The 25,232-nt window shown below is 43.4% G+C and overlaps 1 protein-coding gene across 2 annotated transcripts; it reads right to left on the bottom strand.

Annotated features, from left to right (window-relative positions):
• Window positions 1–608: 608 nt before the first annotated feature.
• Window positions 609–24,697, bottom strand: ptp4a2b (protein tyrosine phosphatase 4A2b). 2 transcript variants are annotated; one of them, XM_010873404.5, is made up of 7 exons: window positions 24,451–24,697; window positions 7,323–7,638; window positions 6,897–7,005; window positions 6,576–6,668; window positions 5,405–5,535; window positions 3,269–3,343; window positions 609–1,916 (listed from the first exon to the last, which is right to left on the bottom strand). In XM_010873404.5, exons 2-7 carry the CDS (start codon window positions 7,325–7,327, stop codon window positions 1,805–1,807), a joined length of 525 nt encoding a protein of 174 aa, XP_010871706.1. In that variant the 5' UTR covers window positions 7,328–7,638; window positions 24,451–24,697; the 3' UTR covers window positions 609–1,804. The 2 variants fall into 2 exon arrangements, with proteins under 2 accessions (XP_010871706.1, XP_010871707.1); XM_010873405.5 differs by lacking the exon at window positions 24,451–24,697 and adding an exon at window positions 13,400–13,557.
• Window positions 24,698–25,232: the final 535 nt, after the last annotated feature.

Genomic DNA, 25,232 nt, shown 5'->3' with positions numbered 1-25,232 from the left:
TGTCAAAATCGACTGCTGTGTTATTTAAACATAATCATGACCCTCCCATACTACATCTCAAAAGATTTGAATATCCTGTAAATGTTCATAATTCAGTTCAGAAAGTGACACTATATATTCTAGATTTATTACACAGAGTGAAACATTTCAAGCCTTTTTTGTTTAAATCTTGATGATTACGGCTTACAGCTCTTGGAAATCAAAAATCCAGTACCTCAAAATATTAGAATAAAGAATTGACAACAGAAGATTTTAAGGACCCATACTTTAACCATTTGCAGGCTGTTTGACCAGCACACTGAGCCCATTCAACACTCACCACCGTGACCTGCACACTGACCCCATTTAACACCCACCACTATGACCTGCACACTCTGCCCATTGTGGTTTTCCATGCATCTGTATGAGGTGCCTAGAGGAGTTTTTTTGGTCCTCTTTTCCTTCCGATTAGTGGGTTCCATGAGAGTGCTGCCAATTTGAAGCAATCCAGATCAAATAAAGGATGTGGGTGATCATTGATGTGACTGACCAAGTCCTCAGGTCATAAAGGATGAATATAAATAGATATGTAAAGTGTAATTTCAAATAATAACAAAATACAAGGGTAATCTTATTTAAACGTCTTTATTTATCTTTTAAAACTAATAAGAATTGGGGATGTCTTCAAAACGGGTACAATGATTAAAAAACTGGCCATTTGCTTTCTTTTCCAACCCATTCCCTTTAGAGAGTAGGAATTAACAGTTGGAATCAGTGTGAGCGCATATGACAGCGCAGTCACTGTAGGGACGTCCTATTGTAAACCCAGGAAACAGCCTTAGTGAATGGAAAAGAAGTACCCACAGTAAGACTAGCCAAGTGTCTTCCTGTGAAACTGGCTGTGTGCGCGCGCGTGTTTGTGTGTGTTTGTATATAGGACGGTCATAAGGGGGTTTGGGGGCTTTTCTGAGGTGGACTGAATATTGCACTCCCGCAAGATGTTTCCAAAAAATAATAATAATTAAAAAAAAAAAAGTGAAACCGACATGGCTCTAGAAAAAAAAAGGAGAAAAAGACAGTGTCCTTGCCCCAACCAAACTCCAGACTTCCTTGCTTGTTATAGCCAGTGAATAAATACAGTGGACATATTTAAAAGCCAGCCAACCTAGCAATTAAAAAGTGACTCCAAGCAAGTGGGGGGGAGAGAAAAACATTACTGCATTTTCAGTGGAACTTTTGGAAGTGGAAGATTTTCTGTTGTGCAAAGATACCTCAAAAACACAAATGGAATGCCATTTTAAGTTCTTCATTCAAACAGCAAAACATTGTTGCGCTGAAGAGAAATATTTTTTTAAAAGGGTACATAAACCATGGGCAAATGCATAATTATCATTAATAAGAAAACAAAATACGAACCAATCATATTGATACCCTTACATGTTGATTTATCGTCACCATTGTTAAACTTTCATTCACATGTTTAAAGAGGAAAAGCTATTCCATGATTAAATGTAAAAAGGAGGATGTACTTAAGTATCGGGGGGTGGGGGGGTGGGGGGGTGGACACGTAAATGGGAGGCGGGCCATTGTGTGCTTTGACCTTTGACCACGTTCATTGGTTCGGCTGGTTGGACCCCTAGATCTGCATTCATTCCAATCAACTGCTTGTTACTTCATCGATTAGCCGTGTCTGTGTTAAAAAAAATCATCATAATAATTACTGATAGCTTTCTCTCGTTGTTGCTTTATCTCCCCTTGGTTGGAATCATGTTCGCCCCACTATATGCTGCTGCTGTTTTTGATGGAAACGCGGCACAGACAGACTTTACTGGATGCAGCAGTTATGGCCATTGGCATCCTTGAACCGCAGGCGCATCTTGGGTCTGTATTTCTCGAGGTAAAGAAGCTGTTTGGAGTTGAATGCGCCACGTCTTTTCCTGAGGGAGGGAGAGATGGGAGAGATGAGGAAGGGGTCAGTTACATTTCAAAGTGCTCCGACATAAGAGGCGGCGCTGCAGCAAGCACAATCGCAAAGAAAATACATTCTAGGAATATTCTAACAAACTAACAGGAGAGATGCATCCTCTCTCCACAGTTAATTGGTTTCTGGGTAGGCCCTGTGTCATCGGGGGAAAAGTACAGGTTTCTGCCCTCAAAATACAGTCTGGTGTCATTTTGACCAAGTCAGCACATGCTTTGATAATAGGTGGTGGAGGATGGATGACCTATGGTAAAGAATTAGGAAATCTGTATTATTATTTTGGCTCTTTACTCCAAAAGTTTGGATTTCAAATTAAACAATTTCTATGAGGTAATTGTACAGATTCTCAGCTTTTATTTGAAGGTGTTTTATCTTAGTTTCACCATCTGGAAATTACAACCCTGTAATGTAGTTCCCCATTTCGAGGCACAAAAGATATTACTGACTAAGAACATCTACAAATGTAACACTTATGTTCAGTATTTTAGTGCACATCCTTTGTATGGAATGCAGCCTGAAGCCAGCAACCCATTGCCATCACTAGATGTTGGGCATAGTCTCTGGTGATGCTCTGCCAGGCCTGTATTGCAAAAATCTTCAGTTTAGATCTCCTTGCCTTAACGTTTTATCTCTGATTCATTTTGATTTGTCAGGCTTGTCTGTTTCTCAGCATGACTTGCAGTGACTCTCCTTTGGTCTCAGTGGAATCAGCAACAGAAAATCCAAATAGAAATTGAAAGCCTACAATCCAGACTAGACCACTGACAGCTTTCTGGTCCATGCATTAGCAATACAAATAAACACACCTGCCTATTGAGAAACAGCTGTGAAGCTAATTATCCAAATACTTTCAGTACACTTAAATAGGGGGCTATGTACTTAACATGCTGTATTTTCCTAAGGACTCATCCGACATGGATGAGTCACTGTTTCATTACCTTATGAAAACATTAGGTTTAATTGTACTACACTTTAGCTTAAGGAAACAGCATTTAGTGCGTCCATAGACATTTAGAGTTCCCTTTGGGTTGGATATTTACTTAGCTGAGATAGCAAACAAGCAAAAAAGCTAATTTAGCTGAGATGTTAACTTTAGAGCATGCACACTTCCAAACTATCAATACAATTAAACAACATAGAGGCAATTGCTAAAGTGGGTAGGTAATACTTGCTCAGCAAGAAAACTAACTCCTGTGAGAGTTTGGCAACATTACTGGAAGGTTATTATGAATACACAAACACCTTGATCGCTATCCCATGAGTGTTAGCCAGTTATCAGAGATCGGTGCATGTTAACGTAGTACTTACTGTCGTATGAACTGAACAGCATCCTCATACTTCATCCCAGTTTCAATCAGTGCTAAGGCCACCAGGACTGGAGCTCTACAGTAGAGAGACAAGATGGAGAGAACTGAGAGGGCGAGAAACAGAGCGAGTCAAAGATAAATACCAGCGTGCGTGGTTAAGCTGGTGACAGGGAGGGTGAGGACGGGTGGCCTTAACATGGGACATTGGTATGGGAAATCCACAGAGGTTCACTGGGATCACTGAAATCCTGCTGTGGCGTGAACTTCACACTCCAGCCCACCCACCCTACACACAGAAGGTGATAAGTGTGTTACGGTGTAACACCTACCACCAGGACATTTTTTTTTAGAGTAACAACAGCAGTAAACTTTAAATTCCCAGACAGACTGGCCTTAGTGTAAGCTCTCAAAGCCGACAAGGCCTTCTTGTGAGTTTGATAGAAAGAGTAAGAGATATGAGGAAGCAAGCCAGAGAGAGAATGTGTAAGCGGCAGCTATGGAGAGTGAAGGAATGAAAAACCTTTTGCTTGCGTGTGAAACAGCTAGAAAGACCGCGAGAGGCTGAAGAAAAAGAACAGCTAACAACAACAACTCCCTCACTGAGTCTCAAAGGCAGTGGCTTGCTGGTCCGATTGAGACCTGAACAGTCAATCCTTTTCATCGTATTTGTGGTACTTTTGTAATTCTGAGTATGCAGTGTGATAAAACGGATCCGGTTACAGGCGGGAGTGAAACCAGTCCACCACACTCTTACACAGAACAGTGTGGGGCCCATCACAGAGCAGGGTGGGACCCATCACAGGGACCGTGGGCAGAAGCCTCAACAGGGTCAATTTGAGGGCCGGGACATCTAACGGGAAAATGCAGTTTACGGCAGCTAATGGGCAAATTACAAATAGAGAGACAGAGAGACAGTTGCAGACATCAAACAGGGGTATGAGTCCAGAGGAAAACAACACTCCTGTTAACTGGATAAGCACAGGCCTTTCTAACAGGCTTTAGGCACTCACAGTGCACAGACTTAAGTGCAGACTCCCTGGCCACAACCAAGCCAACAAACACATTCATCTCATCCAGACTCACCAAAAGCATACAGGCGGTGCAACCAGAACGAGAGGGCTAGCAAGGAGGACACAGGGAGAGGGCAGACTGTACTAGAAGGAAGGCTCGGGGTAGTGAGGATGTTTCCATCACCCACTGGTTCAACTGAATCAAAGATAAATAAGGATTTCTTATGGGACTAGAGTGCAATGATAAAACTGAAAAGTAGACATTATAATTTAACCAGGCGTCAACGTGGATAGCCTGCCTGTCTGGCTATGGCTGTGGTTTTATAATTAAAAACAATGCCTCACACACTTGCCATTACGGAGTCTTTAAATACACACAGCGCCATGAACTTTGCTCTTTCAAATTCTTTGTTTTTCTGCATATTCTAACAAAACATCAGACCTTTATTCCAATCCTTATATTAAATCAAACCCAAGCAAACAAATGTGTTATACTGCCATCCAAAATGTATGAAGCACCCTGTGAATAATGAATGCTGCCTTGCACTAAGTACCTAGCCATGCCAACATTAGCAGCAATAACTACAGCAAATGCTTCCTTTAGTTAGTGGTCATTCTCCCGGAACTATTGAGGGATTTTGGCCCACTTCCACAGAGAGCTGCTTTAACTCCGCTCCATTTAATTATACATTCTATATAAGTCCCACCACAACATCTCAACTGGATTAAGTTCTAAACAACATTACTTCAAAAAAGTAGAGAGAGAGATGACCTGACACTGGAATTTTGACAAACAGCCGAATTCATGGTTTCTTCCATGATGGACAATTTTTCAGGCCCTGAGGGAGGAAAGCATCCTTAAAACATCCCACCACCATCACAGTGTACTTCCCCAGACATAACACCACCCAAGTTCTTCAACCTAATTCTGACAGGAAGCACTGGAGCTGGAAGAAACGGTGAATAATCTGAAGTTCTTCATGAACATTTATTTTTTCCCCAATTTCTGAATAGAACGTGTTAAATGAAGACCCTAAAAACATCCAGTAACAGAATGATGCACCATTTGGGGAAAAACCAATTAACATCCACGGCAGTGGCCTTAGAGCCACTCATCCCCCACTCACCGGCCCAGCCCCGCCACACAGTGAACGGCGATGCAGCAGCCAGGCTCGTCTCTGAACTTGGTCTTCAGCAGATTCAGCCAGTCATCCACAATCTGGGTGGGGGGTGGGGCGCCATCATCAAAGGGCCAGTCCTACGAGGACAAAGGAGGGACAGAAATGTCAACATGGATCAAACCAAGGGCTGGGATTCATCACTTATTTAACCCTCAAGGGCGGCACATGAGCATTACACCACATCTGAATGGAGCATTAGAGCAGCTAATCATTGGGCTATAACAGGTGTGTGTGTGTGTGTAAGTTGGAAAGCCTGTTATGCTGAAGGTGGGCAGACAGCCTGACCCAGTATACCCATCTGACCTAGCGTCTCGGTCGGAGCTCAGCTCTCCCTCTCTTTAGCCTACTGTCATCTAACCCAGCTGCAGCACTTTCAAATGATATCAGTTTTTTGTCGGCATCAATTACAGATCCTGTTTTCATTTTGAGAGTGACAGAGACAGAAACAGACAAACGGTTTTGTTACAAATCTTTCACTGTAGTTGGCCAATCTGGTCATGTTTTGGACTTTTCCCAAGTCCCCAGGTTTTACATAAATCCAGGGACCAGATTTCTTGCAAATTCCTTTGTGATTCTGGAAACGTTCCAATATGTCCAGATACCCAAGAAATGTTGAGGCAAGTTAACAATGGCGCAACTTTACACATTACTATTCCTGTCATACTGGTTCTCAACCAATATGAAACAGGACTGCAATTACCGCTGGCATTACAGAACTAATAGGCCATCTGTTCTCTTTTAAGGTTATTGTATATCAAATGATTGTGTCTGTATAACATAAATCCAATTCAAACAGGAAGACACTGAAAGGAAGGGGACGATAGTCATCATGATACATCAGTTGTACTGTCAAAATGGTATATCACAAGATTGGAAAAACCAGGAATAAATTATTCTTATCAAAGTTGTGTGAAAGTGACAATACGCATAAGAGAAACAGAAAGCTAGAAGGCCTTGATGTAACCTCATTCATGTGGATCTAAGCCAGAGATTCTTTCCCTTCTCCAAATTTGAGCTCAGCACACGGCAGTCATTTGAAGACAGAGGAACCAAAAGCCTCACCCAGACAAACATTTAATTAAAAAAAGAATCCTGTGTGCGCATGCATGTTCCTTACCACAACTTGTATTCCCTCCTTCTCCACTGGGGCCTTGTCGTAAGTGGCATCACACACTCTTACCAACGTGTTCACCTCGAACTTCTTCAGTTCCTGAGATGGACAGATGGAGTGAGGAAGGGTGTCAACGTGCTAGAAACAACTGGCGTTACAAAGAATGTGTGAGATCGGAGTCCAAATGATGTGTCGTTTTTGGCTACGTGAGCTTGTTAGATGCTACCAAGGAAAGGTTATTCAGGCACATGAATGCACGTGCATGTCACTTTAGCGTAAGCCCGAGGTTTATAGATGCGTGCAATGGCACAGTATCACAGGCCTCACCTCTGTGAATTTGTTGAGCGTGGCGTTGGTGGGGTTGTGGGTGATGAGAAACCTCATGCAATCATAGGCAATCTCCACGGCTGCAGGGCGGTTCATGTTGGCAAGACGGCTTTGAAAAAAATTACAATAAAATACTTACAATCTTGCACAAAAAAAAAAAAAAAAAAGAGAGAGACTACTTTTGGCTCAGATGTCAGCGAGAATGTGTAGAAATCTGTACGTAAAAAAATAACTTAAAAGACGGCAACGTGGGGATGTGAAAGGGAGATGGCTACTGGGTGGTGCACAAAAAAAAGGGTAACAAAAATGATCTAGTCCACAAGAAATGTAAAAGATGTAAAAATAATAAAATTAAAAAACAAAATAAAAAAAAATAAAAATGGGGAGACTATCCACCAGTCATCCAATCGGACATTCAGAGTTTACCCCATTCAGGAGAGCGGTATGTGATTGGCTGCTGGGAGAGAAAGCAGGAACTAGAAGAGAACTAGGCAGTTTTCTTATTGGCGGCACGGGGATCAGAGCTGGGCAATCTGTCCAAGGACTACGCAGTATCCCAGGGGACCGTTGAGAGAAGGCAGGGTTTCCCAGGGTGCTGGCTTCAGGGGGGTTTCTGGGTAGCGTAGTCCCGAGGGGGGCGGACGATTCACTTGTCCACAAAGGCGAGGTGCTGTGCCTGGCAGAAGTCTCCACTGACGCTCACATACGCCATATATGGATGGCCCAATTCAACACAGAAATACTGAAAGGAAAGAAACATTTGTTGAGGTAAACTCAGCGTGGCATCAAAGTAACAGTCACCCATTAGCAAGGCCATTTGAGGTCTTGAAGAGCAAGACGGCAGTCATCTGAAATCACTTATTACGGCAGAAATGGGAGGAAATGCCTTAAACACAGGAATTAAAAAAAAAAAACACAATTAACATACTTTAGCAAATGCAGATCTTAAAAACGCTTTTGTTCGGTCTCATACCAAGTATATACTTCAGTTGCACTTAAACACTCAAGAGGAGAAAACATTGCTCATCTTGCAAAAAGGTCACCGCATTCAAGAAACTGTTGACAGAATGTGTTTTTCTTCAGTCAGTTCAGTAAGAAGTTAAAATGAAAGTATAACTTGATGCAAGAAAGAGAAATGGTAACAGTATTTCAATATAAAACAAGGCAACTGCCATGCATTGTCTCAGCAAAAAACATGCCCTTTAAAAAACATGGTAATTCGTTTTGCGCATCTACTAGCGAAATATTGGGCTCTTCCGTTAATGTTCTGAATATTTATTTATAATTCAACATTCCACTTCAACCTATGCAGTAAAAAAATGCAGGATTTTGAGAAACAGCTTACATTTTTTTGTCTCATCACAAACCAATTACAGTAATCAGACCCATTATGCCTTTTAGGGCTGATTTCAGACAGATTAAACAGTCCTTGACTAATAAGTCCAGCTCAATATAGATTCGCCATTGAGCTTTTTAGACTAGGACGAAACAATCTGTGTCCCGGAAACTAGCCCTTACTACTACCCAAATGACAAGCACGTTTCTTCAGCCCTTAAGCAGTCTATGGAGAATGTTTGGCAGCAATAAGTGTTTTAATTAAATTTCCATGGGACTGCTTTAAAATGCCAAATCTATCGTTGGAAAATACTTTTGGAATATTTGAACATGACCCACTAGATTTAGTTAATTTTGGAATGAGCAGTTTAGAAGTAGTTCTTTCACCAAACTGACTGTTCACACCAGACAGTTTGAGCTTTGGTTGGACTCCTAGGACTCTCAGGAACATGCCACTGCCATCAGTTCTGTGATGTACACAAGCTTCCAAATCCAAGGTAAGCCAAGTACTGTTGCAGAATTATGACAGTACATCAAAGGTAATTACTGCCATAAAGCCATGCCATGGGTAATAACACAGATATCGGCCGTACAGGAGCAAACTTCAAAATATCCTTGTTATTTTGAAGCGGTCGAACCATGTTAGTGTTTTTCAAGGGTTTAGGCACCATTAAAGGTCTTTCACTGCAATACAAACTGCATCTAGTAACTAAATAGCCCATTGTATGACCACGCTAATACCATGTTAGCTTGGTGGATATCACAATCTATGGGCTTAGACTTACAGGGGCAAAGAAGTTATGTCACAATGAGTAACGTATTCCATTTGGCACATCCTTAAGACACACCCATTACATGCTAGCTTTTAAACGAAAGCCTCTCATCAACCGTGTATTTTCATGCCTCTAACCAGACCGTTAACAGTAAAATTGCCTAGTAGCTACCACAGACCGCGCACGCACACACACGACAGAGTCCAAGGTGATTGGGAGAAGAGGTGAAAGTGGAGGGTAAAGAGCTAGGGGCCAGGAAGAAGCAGAGTAGAAAGTAAAGATGGGGACAGACTCTGGGCCCAACCTCTGTAGGCAGCAGTCACAAGGTGAGGATTACAGGTTGGCAGGGCTTCACACGAGCCGACTTGTTCACAGTCCCACGCTCCCCCTTTCGCCCCCCCGCCTCGGGTTCCTCAGTCCCTCCCCTCCACAGCTATTCAGGTCTCCTTTTTAGGTCCCTTTTTACCACTTTCACACTCTCCTACTTTCTCTGTCATCTCCTTGAGACCAAGCGTCTTCCAACTTTCATAGCATCTTGGAGATTTTAAAACTGGCCTTTGCGCCATCTCTTCCCATATCTTTGTCTGTTGTCGGCAGTCACCGTCTCGCCCACTCACTCACACAGTACCGGGATCATGGCAACTCTTCAAAGACACCCGATCCCCGCTATTCACTTTGCCTTGTTCACCCTGGCTACAGAGAGAGGCAGCTCTCACCCACTCTACGCCTCACTATGTGCCAAAGACAAGGCTACTGTTCTGAGACTACAACTAACCTCCTCTGCTTCAGTAGATCATTTACCCTCTCTGTCAGCCACCAGTTACCTGGAGGGTGAAAATCTCTGGCTGACGCCTTTCATTATGAGCTCTAAACAGCTCTTGACACAAAGCACTGCATTAAGGCACTGCAAAAAAAGACAAAGCATTACAGAACCGCGACACCATGCACTTCAAATCCACGACATGCTCCTACAATATCCCATCTGACAACAGTCAATGAAGACGTCTGCCGCAGCACATTGGCATAGGTCTGGTGGTATGAGGGGTGTGACGCATGGCCATAAACATCTAAACGCCGCTGAAATTACAGGTATGAAAGCCTTTTGGACGTTAAAAAGATGGACCTTTTGGTTGAAACCTCAAACTACACCTCAAGAAAATGCCCAACTGACTTGAAGGAACTTTGTGGCCAACACAGCACAACCAGCCGGGCAATAGTTGATGTCAGTTGTAATGGAGAAAAGGCAATGAGGCGGGGGTTAATCTGAGAAGCAGCAGTTACAAACCATAGGAGTGTGTTGCTAGAAGACGAGACACCCGGGGGTAAGTTCAGACCAGCCCCCAACAGACAAACAGGGGTAAGTTCAGACCAGCCCTGTGTCCCCACAACTGCCGGGAACTTATGCAAATCACTTTGCGATATTTGCAAACTGGTACTTCTGCAATTACACAAGCAGTGTGCACAGACATGGAGAACAAACACACAGAATGAGTAAAGACTCGGCAATGTGTCTATTACCACACAGGAAACAACTATCTGTATAGACACCACAGAGTGTATGTTTCAGCGTGTGAAAGTGATTGCTGGTGGGTAAAACAGCATGGCCTAATAAAGGGAATCCAAAGGTAGCCCATTTATATGGCAATAGACTGGTCTATGCTGCAGTTGTCTAGCGCACATGTGCTGCAGCAGAATGGGTCCCAATTCAGACCAACCCCCCCCCCCCCCCCCCCCCCCGTTCAAAACGATTAGACCAAAAAGGTACGCCATTTGTGAATTCTGACAACAAACCTACAATTGACATCCATCATTATCTTACATCTGTGCCACAAAACTCTGCTGTTGAAGTGTTAATAAATCAGAATAAAAACAATGCCAGCCTATATCTAAAATTGATAAGATACGCCGGTTTCACACTCTACAATCCGTTCCCCGGAGGTTTTACCCGAAGTATTCTGAGAAATGACAGCTAGGTTGCACATTAGCCGGCCCTGGTCTCTGGGAGCCCAAGTGGGAGAAAGGTCAGTGAGTAGGTAGACGATTATGGGTAGACTTATGATGCAAATAGGGATCAAAAGTTAAAGGGAATAGGGTGCCATTTGGGACATCACCTTATGGGGCCGAGGCAGCTTGCTCCCCCCCTCCCCCCCCAAACCCAATCAGGCGGCCTCACTCCCAGCACAACCTCCCACAACGTGACAAAGAGCGGAGGAGGAGATGGTGAGAAAAAGAGAAAGTGAGCGTGAGCAAAACTCTAAAAGAAATGAGAGAAATGAGTGGGAGGAAGGGAGGGCAGGTAGTGGCGTTACACAGCCTGATAACCAGCCCAGTATCAGAGGAGAGAGGGAACAGAACAGCCAGATAGGTGACTGCAGAGACAGAGGGGGGGACAGCCAGAACAGCCGGGCAGGCACCTGGACATGTATCGTGTCTCAGACAGACCGCCCTCAGGAAAACCAGCTGGGACATGGGGACAAATGTGTCCGGGACAGCACTAGCCTGATGACAAAACAAACTGACTGGTGGCTAAATAATGGGAGTAGTGTTTCCAAACAGCAAGGGCAGTGGTTGTGGGGGGATGGCGCGTTTGAAAGATTGCCCTTAATAACGCACAGTGAGACTAGGTGAGAGTCCCTCCAACGAGCAACAGCGGCCCCGCTAGTCCCCTGGGGGATCAGACACAACTAGAAGGATCGACAACGGTGTTACTCCTTAACGGCATTCGGAAACCTTCATGAACACGGCCGAGACCATGTGACGTGGAAGCTGTCCCACCGTCGACGGAGTTTTGTTTCAGCGTTTTAGTTGGGATCTGGAGTTGAACTTGACCTCTTCCAGGATATCATTACACAACTGTCACAAAGTCTGTGGGGAATGTCACATTTTTGTAGTCCACAGCGGTTGAAAATGAGAACCGCTTGTTCCGCAGTCAATTAATCTGGGAAAACAAATTAATCAACTGATATTGTCTCTTCAAATCCCCCACGTAGAAGTGTTAATGTTGTGGGATTTCAAGCTAATAGACACTAAGCTAACAACCATGAGAACTAAAACCACCTGAGATTACTAGATCAACCCTCCTCGCCTCCATCAGACATGCCTGAAACTGGATGAAACACACAGGATTAACAGAGGTTTTGAATAGCTAATATATCCACAGCCATTTCCTAAACCCATTCCTTAGATCCCCCAGATCACTGTTACAAATCCAGCTGAGCCACTGGAACAGAAACAGACCAAGTAAGGGTCCCACATGGTACCTTACATGACTCGGGTCCATGTTTGCGCGCTACATCGGAAATGGGGGGGGGGGGGCAACCTTTGCAGCGTAACCAAAGGGATCACTGTTTTGCATTTGTTAATTCGGCACCAGAGATGTGGCAACAGATATAGGCCAATTGGAAGTCAGTTGGGCTGGTATTTATTTATTATAAGATTCAGGCTAGAGGAACCTGCAGGGACAGAGTCTGACGTCACAAACATGATCTGGCTTGGGTATCTGTGCGTCAGCAAAGAGGAAAACATTTCACAGAAGAAAATAAAAAACGCAACAGCAAAGACACAGCATTCAGATAGTGAAATATCGCAGGCCTTGTGTCGATGAATAAAAACCAGCGGTGATCCTAACATGGGCAATTGTTTGTGAGCGTTTAGCTAACCTCACCGGTCTTGGGTTGAACACCCATTAACACTCTAGCGTGGGGGCATGCGGCAAACACTAGTGATTCCAGTCTAAATTGGCCCAACAAATAATCAGGTGTCCACGCAAATTCCTGCAGTTTCATTATTTCTGCTGAAATGCCACCCCGCCCTTACAAAAAGCAGCTGTTTGATGGTTCACTGTAACCTGCTGGAATGTGAATTTCAGTTGCTTAACTGAAGCAGTTACTCAATAAAATATTCACAATAGCAGCACCAGGCCATAGCCATGTCTCCCCACAACTGGGCAGGCAGGTGTAAGAAAGTCATCCAGTCCAATTTTGGAGACTAGGGGAGGGTCTGGCTGGGCGTCAGCCCGCCTGGCAGGGAAAGGGTGGCGGGAAGGCAGCCCGGACTAGAAAGAGTCCTTGGGCTGGGGACAGCTCGGCAAGAGGGAGATAAGTGTCCACACACTCGCGCCACACACAGAGCTCCAGACTGAAGGGTGTCAGGCTCCGGAGGAATCTATGGTATTCAAGAATCAAATGGAACACTTCATGCCTCTAGCTCTAAGTGATGAGCTATTGAGTTGGCACTTAACAAATAGGTTTCATCCGGCTAGGTTTCATCAGACAGGCAGGCAGTCAGACAGACACAGGCAGTCAGACAGACACAGGCAGGCAGTAATAAACCGTTTAAGTGAGGTGCCGTGTTACCACACAAAGCGATTTACACAGACAGAGAAATCATACTCACGCAGCCAAGTAGACGTGTTGCAAAATTTGACTACATAGCTGCAGTCTGGAGCCCTGACACAGACACTTCATTTAGATTCAGCTGAGAAACTGTTTCAGAGGTCACCTAGATGCCTGGCATAGCAGCCTCACAACCATGGTGGAAACACAACCAGCCATCGAACACTGATCAGCCACCCGGAACAGCTGACATAGATGCACACTGCCAAGTGTTTCACAGTCAGAACACAACTCCAAAAGAAAACAGACACTCAGAGCAAATAATTTATAATCCCACCCCCCCTCTCCAATTACATGCCCAGAGTACATGCTGCAACTCTCGCTAATCATATGCCTGCATGTGAACAGTTTCTAAACGATCAACTGTCCTCCATACCGCTATGAGTGAATCACTCCCAGGCACATGACAGGACATGACCGTGTGCACACAAACACAGACACCTCCGGCAGCCAAGGTGACGAAGCGTCCTCCTTGAACGAGCGCTCTGATAGGCCAGGCACTAACGGGGCCTCAGCAGGGAGGCAGCCAGGACCGAAAAACACACGCCAGGATTGTTCACATAACGCTACGTTCTCCGAGACGTTTCAAAGAAGACTCGAGAAGCTCACTTATTTTTATTGCATCGACATGCCAAAGTCGATAGCTCGAAGCACCACCTTCTGAGGTAGCGCGTGCGTCACAGTTTCAATCAAGCCGAACCCCGGCCCACAAGAGGTTCGCGAGTGTGAAGACCATTTTTCTGAAGAAATTGTTAACAGTGACAAAACCAATTATGACTACAAGCATTTCAAATGAATCACACTGACAGCCATAATTAATTCCATATATCTGAATGCTAGTGTACACACCCTAGATATTTTACAGAGGACCTGTGCATTAGAGTGTGGAAAAGAGCACCAAAGAACATCTAATAGAGATCTCTGGAATGGGAGAGAAAAAGCAAAGGAACACAGGCGGCTAAGAGAAGAGGATTCAGATAAGGCAGTGGTTCCCACCTGTCACAGTTCCCAGTGGGTTGCCTACCCTGACGTCAATAATGTGATATGCTGGTTGACTGGGTCGGTTACACTGGGAACAAAGGCATCAGTCACCGACTCACCACCATGACAAGCAAAAACTAACCCTGCTATATATAGAGGTCTCAGGGTCCCAAACTGGTCCCTTTCTTCTTCATGCACTACCGTTGAACAGGGATCGTGGGTCATCGGCTACCGTTCGGGAATCTGAATATACCCTCCCACGCTTTCTTTCCACCCTCACGCTGCATGTCACGAGTGAGGGACCGATGGTAGCCACAAAAAGGAAAATAACTTGATGTTTTCTAAAGATAAGCAGGTTTGTTTCAAGCAGGCCTGGGGTCGGAGTCCAGAGACGAGAACGTTAAAGGGTGGGCGTGTTGACATGTCACACAGCAATATGCAAACAGTAACAGGAAGTTGTTGCACTACTGACCGGCAGTACTGCCCAACCCCCTGCCTGACAGGAGACGTTTAGGCTAGCTTACATTCACAACCAAGGAATGTCCTTTTTCCCCTCCCTCACTCGCTTATGATGAGCGAGGTAATAATAGAGGCATGTCAGGACATGACAAGTAGGACTCTCTACCCGCAGAGAAGAGAGACAGGCAGGCAGGACAACCTCCAACAGCCAGAGCACAGAGAGACAGGCAGGCAGGACAACCACCAACAGCCAGAGCACAGAGAGACAGGCAGGCAGGACAACCTCCAACAGCAGAGCACACACACAGAAATACTGCACCTTCTGTAACAAAGCCCTCACGACTAAAGCTTTTGATTATGTCACCCATCTCATCCTAATTAAGACTCAGCATGCTAGAGTACGCAAAACACTGAACTCAAGCCTGGACTGAAAACGCATTCTCTGATTGAAAAATGTGTTACATCTGAGGACCTGCCTCTGAGGGAACCCATGAGTATTCCTCAAGATTAGATTTGAGCTATTTTCTGTATTTTAATGATATTGCTCTTGCTGCTGGGAACTCTGACACTTCTGTTGACTCTGAACCCATTTAGACATTTGTTGTGAAAGCAATTTAATTTAAATAACATTAACAATATGTAAATACTATCTTTGACTCACACGCAACAAAAGCACACGGGTGCGCAGTGTTTTGACCATACCACTGACCTGGAACGCAAACAAGCTCAGGGTGGTTTACCAGGTAACCGACATGGCACTCTCCGGCCAACAAGCGCTGTCGTTTCCTCGTACGGTACTTGAGAGACGTTTTAGTACTTTGTTTTCCTTAGATGTTTGGGGAACTGGAATGACATACACATCCAGACCTCCAACAACACTGCACATCGAGTGAGCAGACAGTCTTCAGGCTGTCCGGACGGTGACCGCAACTTACATCTTCGCCCTTTTACACCACAACATATCGCCAATGCATATCTGGCAAGTAGTCTCACTCATCTAAAAACCGTAGTAGCCCACAAACACAACGCAGACACACAGAACATACCCTTAATGGTAAACTAAATGCTCATACTTCATCTTGCTTGGCCCAGATCCTCGCCCTCAGTGGGTCAGAGTGCATTGACATCCACAAATATCTTGATATTTAATGTGTGGCGGCACCGCCCTCTCACTCCAAACCCATGTTACCCACCTTCGGTATGAAGTTAAATCGTAAATTGGTTTATTGTTCCGCAATTAGGCAATTGGCCATAAGGCTCTTCAGTCAAAGATTTTTCTGGTCAAACAATGAGACACCGGCAAATACAGGCCTGTCCAATGTAAAGTGCGTAAGGATTCAACGGTATACATCCTTCCACTGGTGTAGCCACAGCCTCCAACATCTCAGTCTGTGAGTGAGTGGGTCTAGGGTGAAGCCAAAGACTGATCATGTGTTGGGGTGCAGGGAGAAGCCAAAGACTGATCATGTGTTGGGGTGCAGGGAGAAGCCAAAGACTGATCATGTGTTGGGGTGCAGGGAGAAGCCAAAGACTGATCATGTGTTGGGGTGCAGGGAGAAGCCAAAGACTGATCATGTGTTGGGGTGCAGGGAGAAGCCAAAGACTGATCATGTGTTGGGGTGCAGGGAGAAGCCAAAGACTGATCATGTGTTGGGGTGCAGGGAGAAGCCAAAGACTGATCATGTGTTGGGGTGCAGGGAGAAGCCAAAGACTGATCATGTGTCGAACCGGCATAAAAGTGGGAGAAATAAACAGGCTATCAAGACATCTCCCCTACAGAGGAACACAGAGCCAGTGTTCTCAGATTGTGTTGATCTAAGAACAGAAAACGATGAAGCAGATCAAATAGAAAGCCTTAGTTTCAATATAGTTGGCCAGAAGCTAAACGTTGTTCTAACCAGTTTTCAGCATTGGCATGCAAACGCAAAAAAGCATGGCCAGATGCTTAACCAGAAAGTATTATTTCCCCCAGTTTGGCCTGACAATTAGACACACTGTACGTTCATATTATACATCTAAAATACAGTGTAGCCATGTGCTTTCGACATTCTCACCAGAATAGTTGGCTATAGCCGAGAATCCCATTAATCCCTTACTAGCAATGCATTTGGAAACTTGCTCTGCCTATAATATCAGGCTATGGGACGTAAAAAGATGGAACTCCCCAGGTAATACATTTGGAGCATTCTTATCATCTATATCTTTATATATCAATTTCGGGAATTCTACAGCACTGACAGGAGCCAGGTATTAAATATCAGAATGTTTAATCAGAACAGATGTCAAACTTAAAGAGAAACAGTATGCAGGGTCATTGTTTCGAAAATGCAGGCATTTAAAAGTTAATGTGACTCTGGAGACCTGGGATAATTTTAGTTGACTCACAACCACAGGGGACAGGCATGATCCCATGCAGTCTAAAGGTAGAACTCCCAAAGAAACTCAGATAGCAGTGAGTTAGAGGCCTTCCTGGGTGGGTTGCCAGCCCTACAGTTATTACTGCCAGAAGCAGTAATAGCCCAATAAATATTGAACATTAAAATGCAGTGGACAAGTACCAGTTAAGACTACTTATTGTCAACTTGATTGGAATTCCAGACTCAACTATCAGAATAAGCAAACCTCAGATCAAAAGCAATGGACACCAAATGCTGTGGAGAAACATCAGGATTGTCGTGTTGCATTAAGGCATGGTAACAAAATTATACAAGGCATAGAGTTCAACAAGATAGAAGAACGTCTAAAACACACGATACTCTCAACAATGGCATGTAAAAACATAATCCATACCACTTCAGCCTGTCTGTGGGCACAGAACTGTATTTGTACATACCAAAATAAAATGAGGGTTAAAAACAGCCGATCCCGCTCTAACACACACACACACACACACACACAGGGCATGTCTGTCTACATTCCAGCCATAGCTCCCTTCTTTGAAGAGCTCCCAGGTTGGTGGTTAGTTGACCACAAGTCATGTGTCATATGGACCAGGCCTATAAGCGCTACTTAGAACAGCGCTATACAAACATCAGCAGGGCCCACCGTTTTTTAACCCACCATCATTTTCTACCCCCCAGAGGATGGCAGGGTTCCAAAAATCAGAAAAAAACATGAATCTGTACATTCAGATTTTGGCTGACCAACAGCCCTTCCATTATATTTCAATATATTGAAAACAAACTAAAATGTAATCAAGTGAAATTACCTAAATAAAAAAATTCAAATGTACCCAAACATTAACATGCACTTGACTAAACGAGAGCCAATCAAAGGCCTTCAATCGCAGTCAGGGATAGGAGGAAGAGATGGACAGCCGCTCCTTCTCGTATCCCTCAGTTGACCCAGGTACTGGGCAGACAACACCAGGGTTGTGGGAAATGTTCCCACACTGGACTAGTACAACAAGTACACAGTCAGTACTGTAATTTGGTCAGCCGAAGGTCTGAGACATTGTTTCAGAGGTCATAATCTTTGTCTCATAGATAAAAAATTATAGATCTGTTGCCAATCGAGTGAGCAGAGGCAACAAACCAGAAGAACAACAGGCTCCCAACCTACCCGTGATCGCTAAACATACAGCCAGTGCCCCAGAACACATGAACACGGACAACACGGATCCCAATCACCAATGGCATTCCCTGTTTACAACGTCCTCAGAATAAGGACAAGAGGTACTGAACAGAGACAAAACTAGAATTCTGACACTGCACACACAGTTCATTTCTTTTACACTAATTGAACTGTTACTCTGCCTAATTAAATCAGGTAGACCAACTAAACATGGATATATCCTTTCACGCCGGCCCTGAACACTAACATCCTCCCCCTGCCGCCAACACCACCTGGCGTTCCTTTCTTATGCAAAATGTACTGTATCTGATCCGAGGACCTTAGACCACATAAAAATCCTACAAGGTCATTTAAATATCCCAAGATTCAAATCAAGCCTCTATTTGCAAGTCAAAGCCAGGCAATTCAAAGCTTTAGCGAGGAACAAAATAAGGGTACTAGCCATAAAAGTGCTGATAGCGATAAGGTGAAATATGTTTTGTTCTGTAACATTTGAACACTCCCTAACATTTTCAATGGAAAACACTTGACGTGCATGTCATCCAGAACAGGACCACAGTTAGAGCAACAGTTCATAGATGTACATTCACTCCTACTTAGAGCATTACAAATGAAAACGACTCCACCCCAGAGACGGTTAATGGAGAGTAAGAAAAGCAGATGAGAAACTAACTAATTCAGCCGCTCTCTTCCTTTGTTTCCATCCCCTTTTCCTTAGACACCGTGGCGGAAAATGGGCTTAAGACAGACAGTAAGCAGCTCCCTCAGAGCTCTTTAATGAGTCATAATCTACTGTCATGAATCTAATCAGGTCCCTTAAACAAGGTCAACACACCCATTGCCACATAACCTGCACAGGGCAGACAAGTGTTGGTTTGGGGGGGGGGGGGTAGTCTTGACATCAGTTTTTAATCACATACCTTTCTGACATAAATAAACAGTAACTGCATAACTTTATTCAAACAAGATAGCGATGCAAGTTAAAATAATGAGCGGATTCAGCTGGTGGCTAGTTTGAATTAGCTGTCATCAACTAACGGCATGTCACACTGGTGGGGAACATGCAGAAGGGCCTCTACCCCACCCACATGAACATGTAAAGGTGGACATGTTTAGGAGGCACAGGGGTGAGCCAAGGGTTCAAGTTGCAGATTGAATCACAATAATCCAAGTGAGAGCAAGCCACAGTTAATTGACTGACTCTAATGTGAGAGATAGTGTAAAAGTCAAAGTACCACTAAAGACACTTAAAAAAGAAACACAGGTTTTGAGAAACTTACCTTGCCTTCAGGGGGCATGCAACGGTGTGCTTTTAAAAAAATAAAAAAAGTTATCCATAGAAGACATCAGACAGGCAGCAGCAAGATTCCCACTGCTTTATTGTGATTCAGAATCAAATGATAAGTCCAATCACCATGAGAATGTAGCCTTGAGCTAACTCCAACCAAGGCATAAGTAGCCAGCCCATGCAAACACAGCTTGAGGTGGCAGCCACAATGGCAAAATAATGTTCTAAGGTTTCTCAATGGGAGCATGGCACTTAATCAAATCCACCTCATATGCGGTGTTTTTTTTGTTTTTTTTTAACCTAGCATATCCACTTAAATAACAAGCACAATACTTTTCCTATTCACAACATTTCCAGCCGCGGAATATAGTATGTGGAATCTGACCATATCAGTGTACGTAGCCACCATTTTTGCAATTAAGTCAGTTTTACTAATTACGTTTAGGTTCCATTTTACAAAGCTTATAAACCAATGTGTGTTTACCTACTATGACCCCACCCATGGCCCAGAAACGTCCTGAGGATATCACCCGATTTCTAAATGTAGATGGCACAAATCAGTGCTTTCCGGCAAAAAACACCATTCAAGAATGGCACTGTTGAAACGATGCACCAGTCGGCCCTCGTTCAGCGCGTTTCAGTAGCGCACCTGGGATGGCATGCTCAATGTCAACTGGTTGACCGCGAATCATACCAACACCAAATATGAATTCAACAGCTATAGCGTGTGTGAGGTAGTGTAGGCTGATTCGCGGTTGTGGTTGGGCCTCCTCAATAACAGAATATCCTCAAAGATATTTTGAATGTTTTAATTTTAAACATACCTAAAACCTCAAATGAACAAGAGACAACTTTTAAAACTTGGTCAGCCAACTAAGCTGTACTCCCCACTTGGTACACAATGAAATTAGCTATCACAGAGGCATGCAACAAGCCAAACTTCGACAACCAAAATAAAAAAAATCTAAATGGCATGGCAAGAACCGTTTACAGATCACAGTCTAATCTAAAAAGCAGGAACTGACCGTAATTCAGAATCATTTTAATCCCATGGCTTCCAGGTCTGCTCCTCGGTGAAAATGACCACAGTGTGAAGAAAAAGCACAACTAATGTTTCTTAGTAAGCTGGTTGAAAATTGAAGACCAGCACCATGGCTGGAGCAGAGAAATTTGTGACAACGGAACAGCACCGAATCAAAGTCTAAGCAGCCCGGCTAGTTCTAAAATTGTAAACCACGTAACTACCACACATTCTAAACCAACCAACAACAACAAAAAACAACAGCAGCAAAATTTGCTAGTGTTCACAAAAGGTGTCAAAATGAAAAAACCTGTCAACACCATTGCCAGAGAGTGAACACAATAGACTGCCTATTGAGTGGTATGATGTTTTTAACTAGATTCTAACACCAACACAATAGAATATCCTGGATTCCTGTATAGGCTGATATGAGCAGTATCCAGAAGGTGTCAAGTGAACTGAGATGATAAACAGAAAATTATCAACACGACCAAAAAAGCCACTATCAGAGGCATTTTACTGATATTGTTTATTACAATATGTAACCTACACTAGAGAGGTAAATCATTTTACTTGTAGCCTAGGATGGTCTAGCAGTGAACAATTGAGCACCCTACACAGAAAACAAGTGTCCGGTCCAAAACACAAGGTCAGCCTGAAGCAGTCTTTGCCATCAGTGAGACTGTTGTTCAAATGCATTATAATTTTACTCCTATGATTGTTATTTTGCCTTCATAGTTTAGCAATACCAATAAAACAGGGAAAAGTCCATCTAAAGGCACTGTGGCTTTAAGCATTAAAAAAAACTGAACTGCAAAATGATTTAATAATAGAGAGCAAGAATAATATTCACTGTCAAATAGGATGTTGGGAAAGTAACTTCTGATCCAGAATAAGATATTTAGTTGGAGCCAATGGTTCCATTTAGGAATAGATGAGTTTTAACCTGAATCAGACCTGCGGTCTACCTTCAGCATCCATAATAGGACATAGTAGAGAGTGCAGACTGGTTGTCAGGGACAGTGAGGGCACTAACAGAGATACCAAACACAGAAGTTGGTAATACCTTTCAATCACTTTACCCAGACCCCATGGGGTAGAAATACATTTAAACGGGCAAATCTGTTACACCAGCCAGACTAGAAGGCATTACAAATGCAACAACCCCACCTTTCAACAGACAGGCACCCTGTGGACAAAATAGGCCAACGCCAAGCTTTGACCGCCCCCCCTCCCCCATGACCCTTGCCTAGCCTAATTCACACTACAGCTAGTTTCAGCTTTCGCAGATACGGTAACCAAGGCTGAGGACTTTCCCTGCTGTCACGTTATCCTTTCTTTATGCTGTTAATACAGCAACAGAAACCAGTCTCTTTGTGTGGGAAATGTCACAAGATCTACTGAAGTGTCAGTGTGTCACACATACCAACCCCCAGGGCTGTGCTTACAGAATACAATACACACGCTTACTTAGACAAAATAACAAGTAAATAAACAAAAAAATGACAGTTTAATAATGTCCACTATCATTCAGCTGAGACACGATTTGACCGCCGGAGTTCGAGAAAGACAATTTGGTAGCAGCTTCTGTTAGCAAACACTTGTTTTCACGATGACTCACTATGTTTACTGCCAATCCGAGCCCCATGGGAGGGATGAAGTGATTCATTAGTCACTTTGTACTTCTTCAATGCTAAGATTTCAGGGAGGTGAGATGATCCCGTACTTGGAGGAATCCACTTTGAAAAGGCTAAATGTTGAATCATAAGACAAGAACCAAACAAATTGAACCAAACATAAGACAAGAACCAAACTGTCTACTGGTATTTAAAGCTTTCGCCAAACTCTGCAGTCCTATGTGCCCTATAGAAAAAGAACTAACCAAACATGTGTAGCATGGAATGCAGTTAAAGGGGAGTTTGTATTAATCTATGTGAGTTTATATGTATTAACCTACCATACAAGCAAGCAGTGGATCTTCTCAATTAGGGCCTCCCTACCTGGGCGTGGAATGTTTCTCCTTGGCTTCAGGCTACATACCTAGGGGCTGGTGGAGGGGTGCCATTTCCAGAAACTTACATTAATTCATTTTAAAGAACTGGATCAATGTGACCCAATTTCAACACGAAATGTGCTTTTAAAAGGAAATTTAGCAAATAACTACTTAATATACAATCAGAAAAAATTAAGCAAACTGCACATGTTTTTTGTCAATTAGCCAATGCAACATTCAGAAAGCAATCAGTAGACACTGGTAACCATGACCTCAGTTACATGCAGATGGTTACTGCACACGTCCAAGGTACATGACTAAGCCATGCACCTTGGTACGTCTCCCGCAGAAATGTGTAAGCTTTCCTGTTATACTAGTTATTGTTTGACTGATCCGCCCACACAAACACAGTGTGTTAGTTGGTTCCGCCCACACTTGGTGTTAGTTGCTGCCCCCTTCACCTTGGGAAGATCTCAACTGCACACTCCTGGCATGTTTTTCAAAACCCACCGGATGACAAATCATGACGTGCCTTCTGTTGACAATTTCCTTCAGTGGGTTTTGACAACATAAAATCAGTTCGCTATTGGGATATTTCCCTTTCCACAACAAAAGTTGTCAACGTCAAATACACAAAACGGAGAGTGAGGCAGTCCCGATGAAAGTTACCCATGACTGACACTGTTTTTCAAGTGAACTTTCTACTGAAATGCATTTCCTCATAATCACTACTTTAAAACGTTGGACTGTAAATAGAAACCAAACAGATGAACATAGAACAACACTGAGTGTCTCGAATAGACCTAACAAGCAAGAAAACATGTGATGATCCGGTGATGCGTGCACTCAAGACCTCTGTCTTGATTTAGCTTTTAGGTTCTCGCTTCCCCAACAATGCCGACTGCCCCGCTCTGTGACTGTGAGGCCTTGGCAACTAGAGACAAGATGTAGCCATGCTAACTAAATAGCCATGCTAACTAACGTTGCCAGCCTACAAGCATATTGCAGTTTAGAAAAGAAATGGGTCGTAATGGACTATAACCGCATTGTGGGTAAAAAGTAAGCGTTATAAGCTAGCGCAAACATGAAGCCAGCTAAGCGAAGACAGTTTTGTAAAGCTACCTAAAATACCTAGCATAACGTTATATCGATGACTAACTTGACAAGCTGGTTGAAATAAAACAAAATACAACAACAATGACAAGTCAATATAATGGTTAACGCGTTCGTTCGTTATATGTTATTCGCCTTCCGTTAACGTGGTGAGCATGCTTGCTAACTAAGCTAATCTTACTTCAGACACCACATTCAGTTGTAAAACCATTCTGCTAGCTAGCTGTTAGCTACGCAGGAAACGGGCGCAAGGCTGGCTAGCTAACGTTACTTGTTTAGGTAGAGAACGTTAAGTTACTACTCTAGATGTTAAAAAGATTTCGCACAAAATCAGTGACCCGTTCGCAAAAAATCACTTATTTCAACTGACTTATCTGACAAAATGGTTTGTAGTTATTTTCATAATTTAACCGGGAAGCTTCGCCAAATGACATTTAGTTAACTAGGTAGCCAATGGCTGCCATGTCCCCGCGTTAACACGCTATCTAGCTATGCTAGTAGCAAGCGAGATACTTTCTTCACAGGAAGAGCGACGCGCACACCAACTGTAGCGAAATATCTGTTATGTGATAATGTATATTAACGATACGAGCACCGTTTATTACGAGATATGTCGTTACTTACAAAGAGCAGGCTGAACATTGAAATCCCGTGACTCTCCCGGAGAATGTGGATGGAGGGCAGTAACTGCTGTCAGATCTTTTTTTGTTCCTCTTCAAAATGTGGGTGAGAGAGTTCTCCTCCGAACTGTTGGGAGGAGTTTCAAGGTGGTAATATCGTTAGCGTCACTGCCACGCAAGAAGCGCAACGATTAAGTACATCGTGGTGATTTGGAAGGTACCTAGACTTATGTTGAAGTGGTGTGTGTTTTTGGTGTATATTCAGTTCAATAACTCGAGAGGAATTATATTTAATTCAGTTTGGGCGGTAGATAATCGGCTTCAATGTAGTTATCCTTTCATCCCCAATGTGATGAGCAATGCAGCTTACGTGGTGGTGACTCATTTTGGTCCACTTAGTTGGATCATTCCCAGTCAAAACCTTCGCTGCCTTACTAGCCATGCTATGACAATTGTGTACTTGGCTAGCTAATTAAACTGGATAGGACACAGCAAGCAGCTATTTTACACAATAACATGTTTGTCATTTACAAAGCTGTGTAGGCCTATAATCTATACGGACTCTATCATCTATAAAAACAACTGTTTTTCAATAAGCTTTTACTTGGTAGGCTAAGAAACAGATTCTCTAGCGGAAGTTCCATGATGTAATCGGCACTCACCGAGTTGTTATATATAGTGTAATACTGTAAATGTATTAAACATGAATAAGGTATACTAAGGTTTGATTAAATACATGTTTTTGTGAAGTCTTGGAAAAACACAATGTCGTACTATCTGGGGGAA

The sequence above is a fragment of the Esox lucius genome, chromosome 10 (genome assembly GCF_011004845.1).
Source record: "Esox lucius isolate fEsoLuc1 chromosome 10, fEsoLuc1.pri, whole genome shotgun sequence".
NCBI lineage: Eukaryota > Metazoa > Chordata > Actinopteri > Esociformes > Esocidae > Esox > Esox lucius.
The sequence above is the reverse complement of the archived record's forward strand: the minus strand, read 5'-3'. Positions and strand labels throughout refer to the sequence as shown.

Bases quoted from the DNA above. Each gene is read 5' to 3' on its own strand.
- ptp4a2b (XM_010873404.5), bottom strand. The intron at 5,536-6,575 runs GTAAGGAACATG...TTGTCCTCGTAG, and splicing joins AGGAGGGAATACAAGTTGTG to GACTGGCCCTTTGATGATGG. The intron at 3,344-5,404 runs GTGAGTGGGGGA...TCTCTACTGTAG, and splicing joins TGTGTGGCGGGGCTGGGCCG to AGCTCCAGTCCTGGTGGCCT.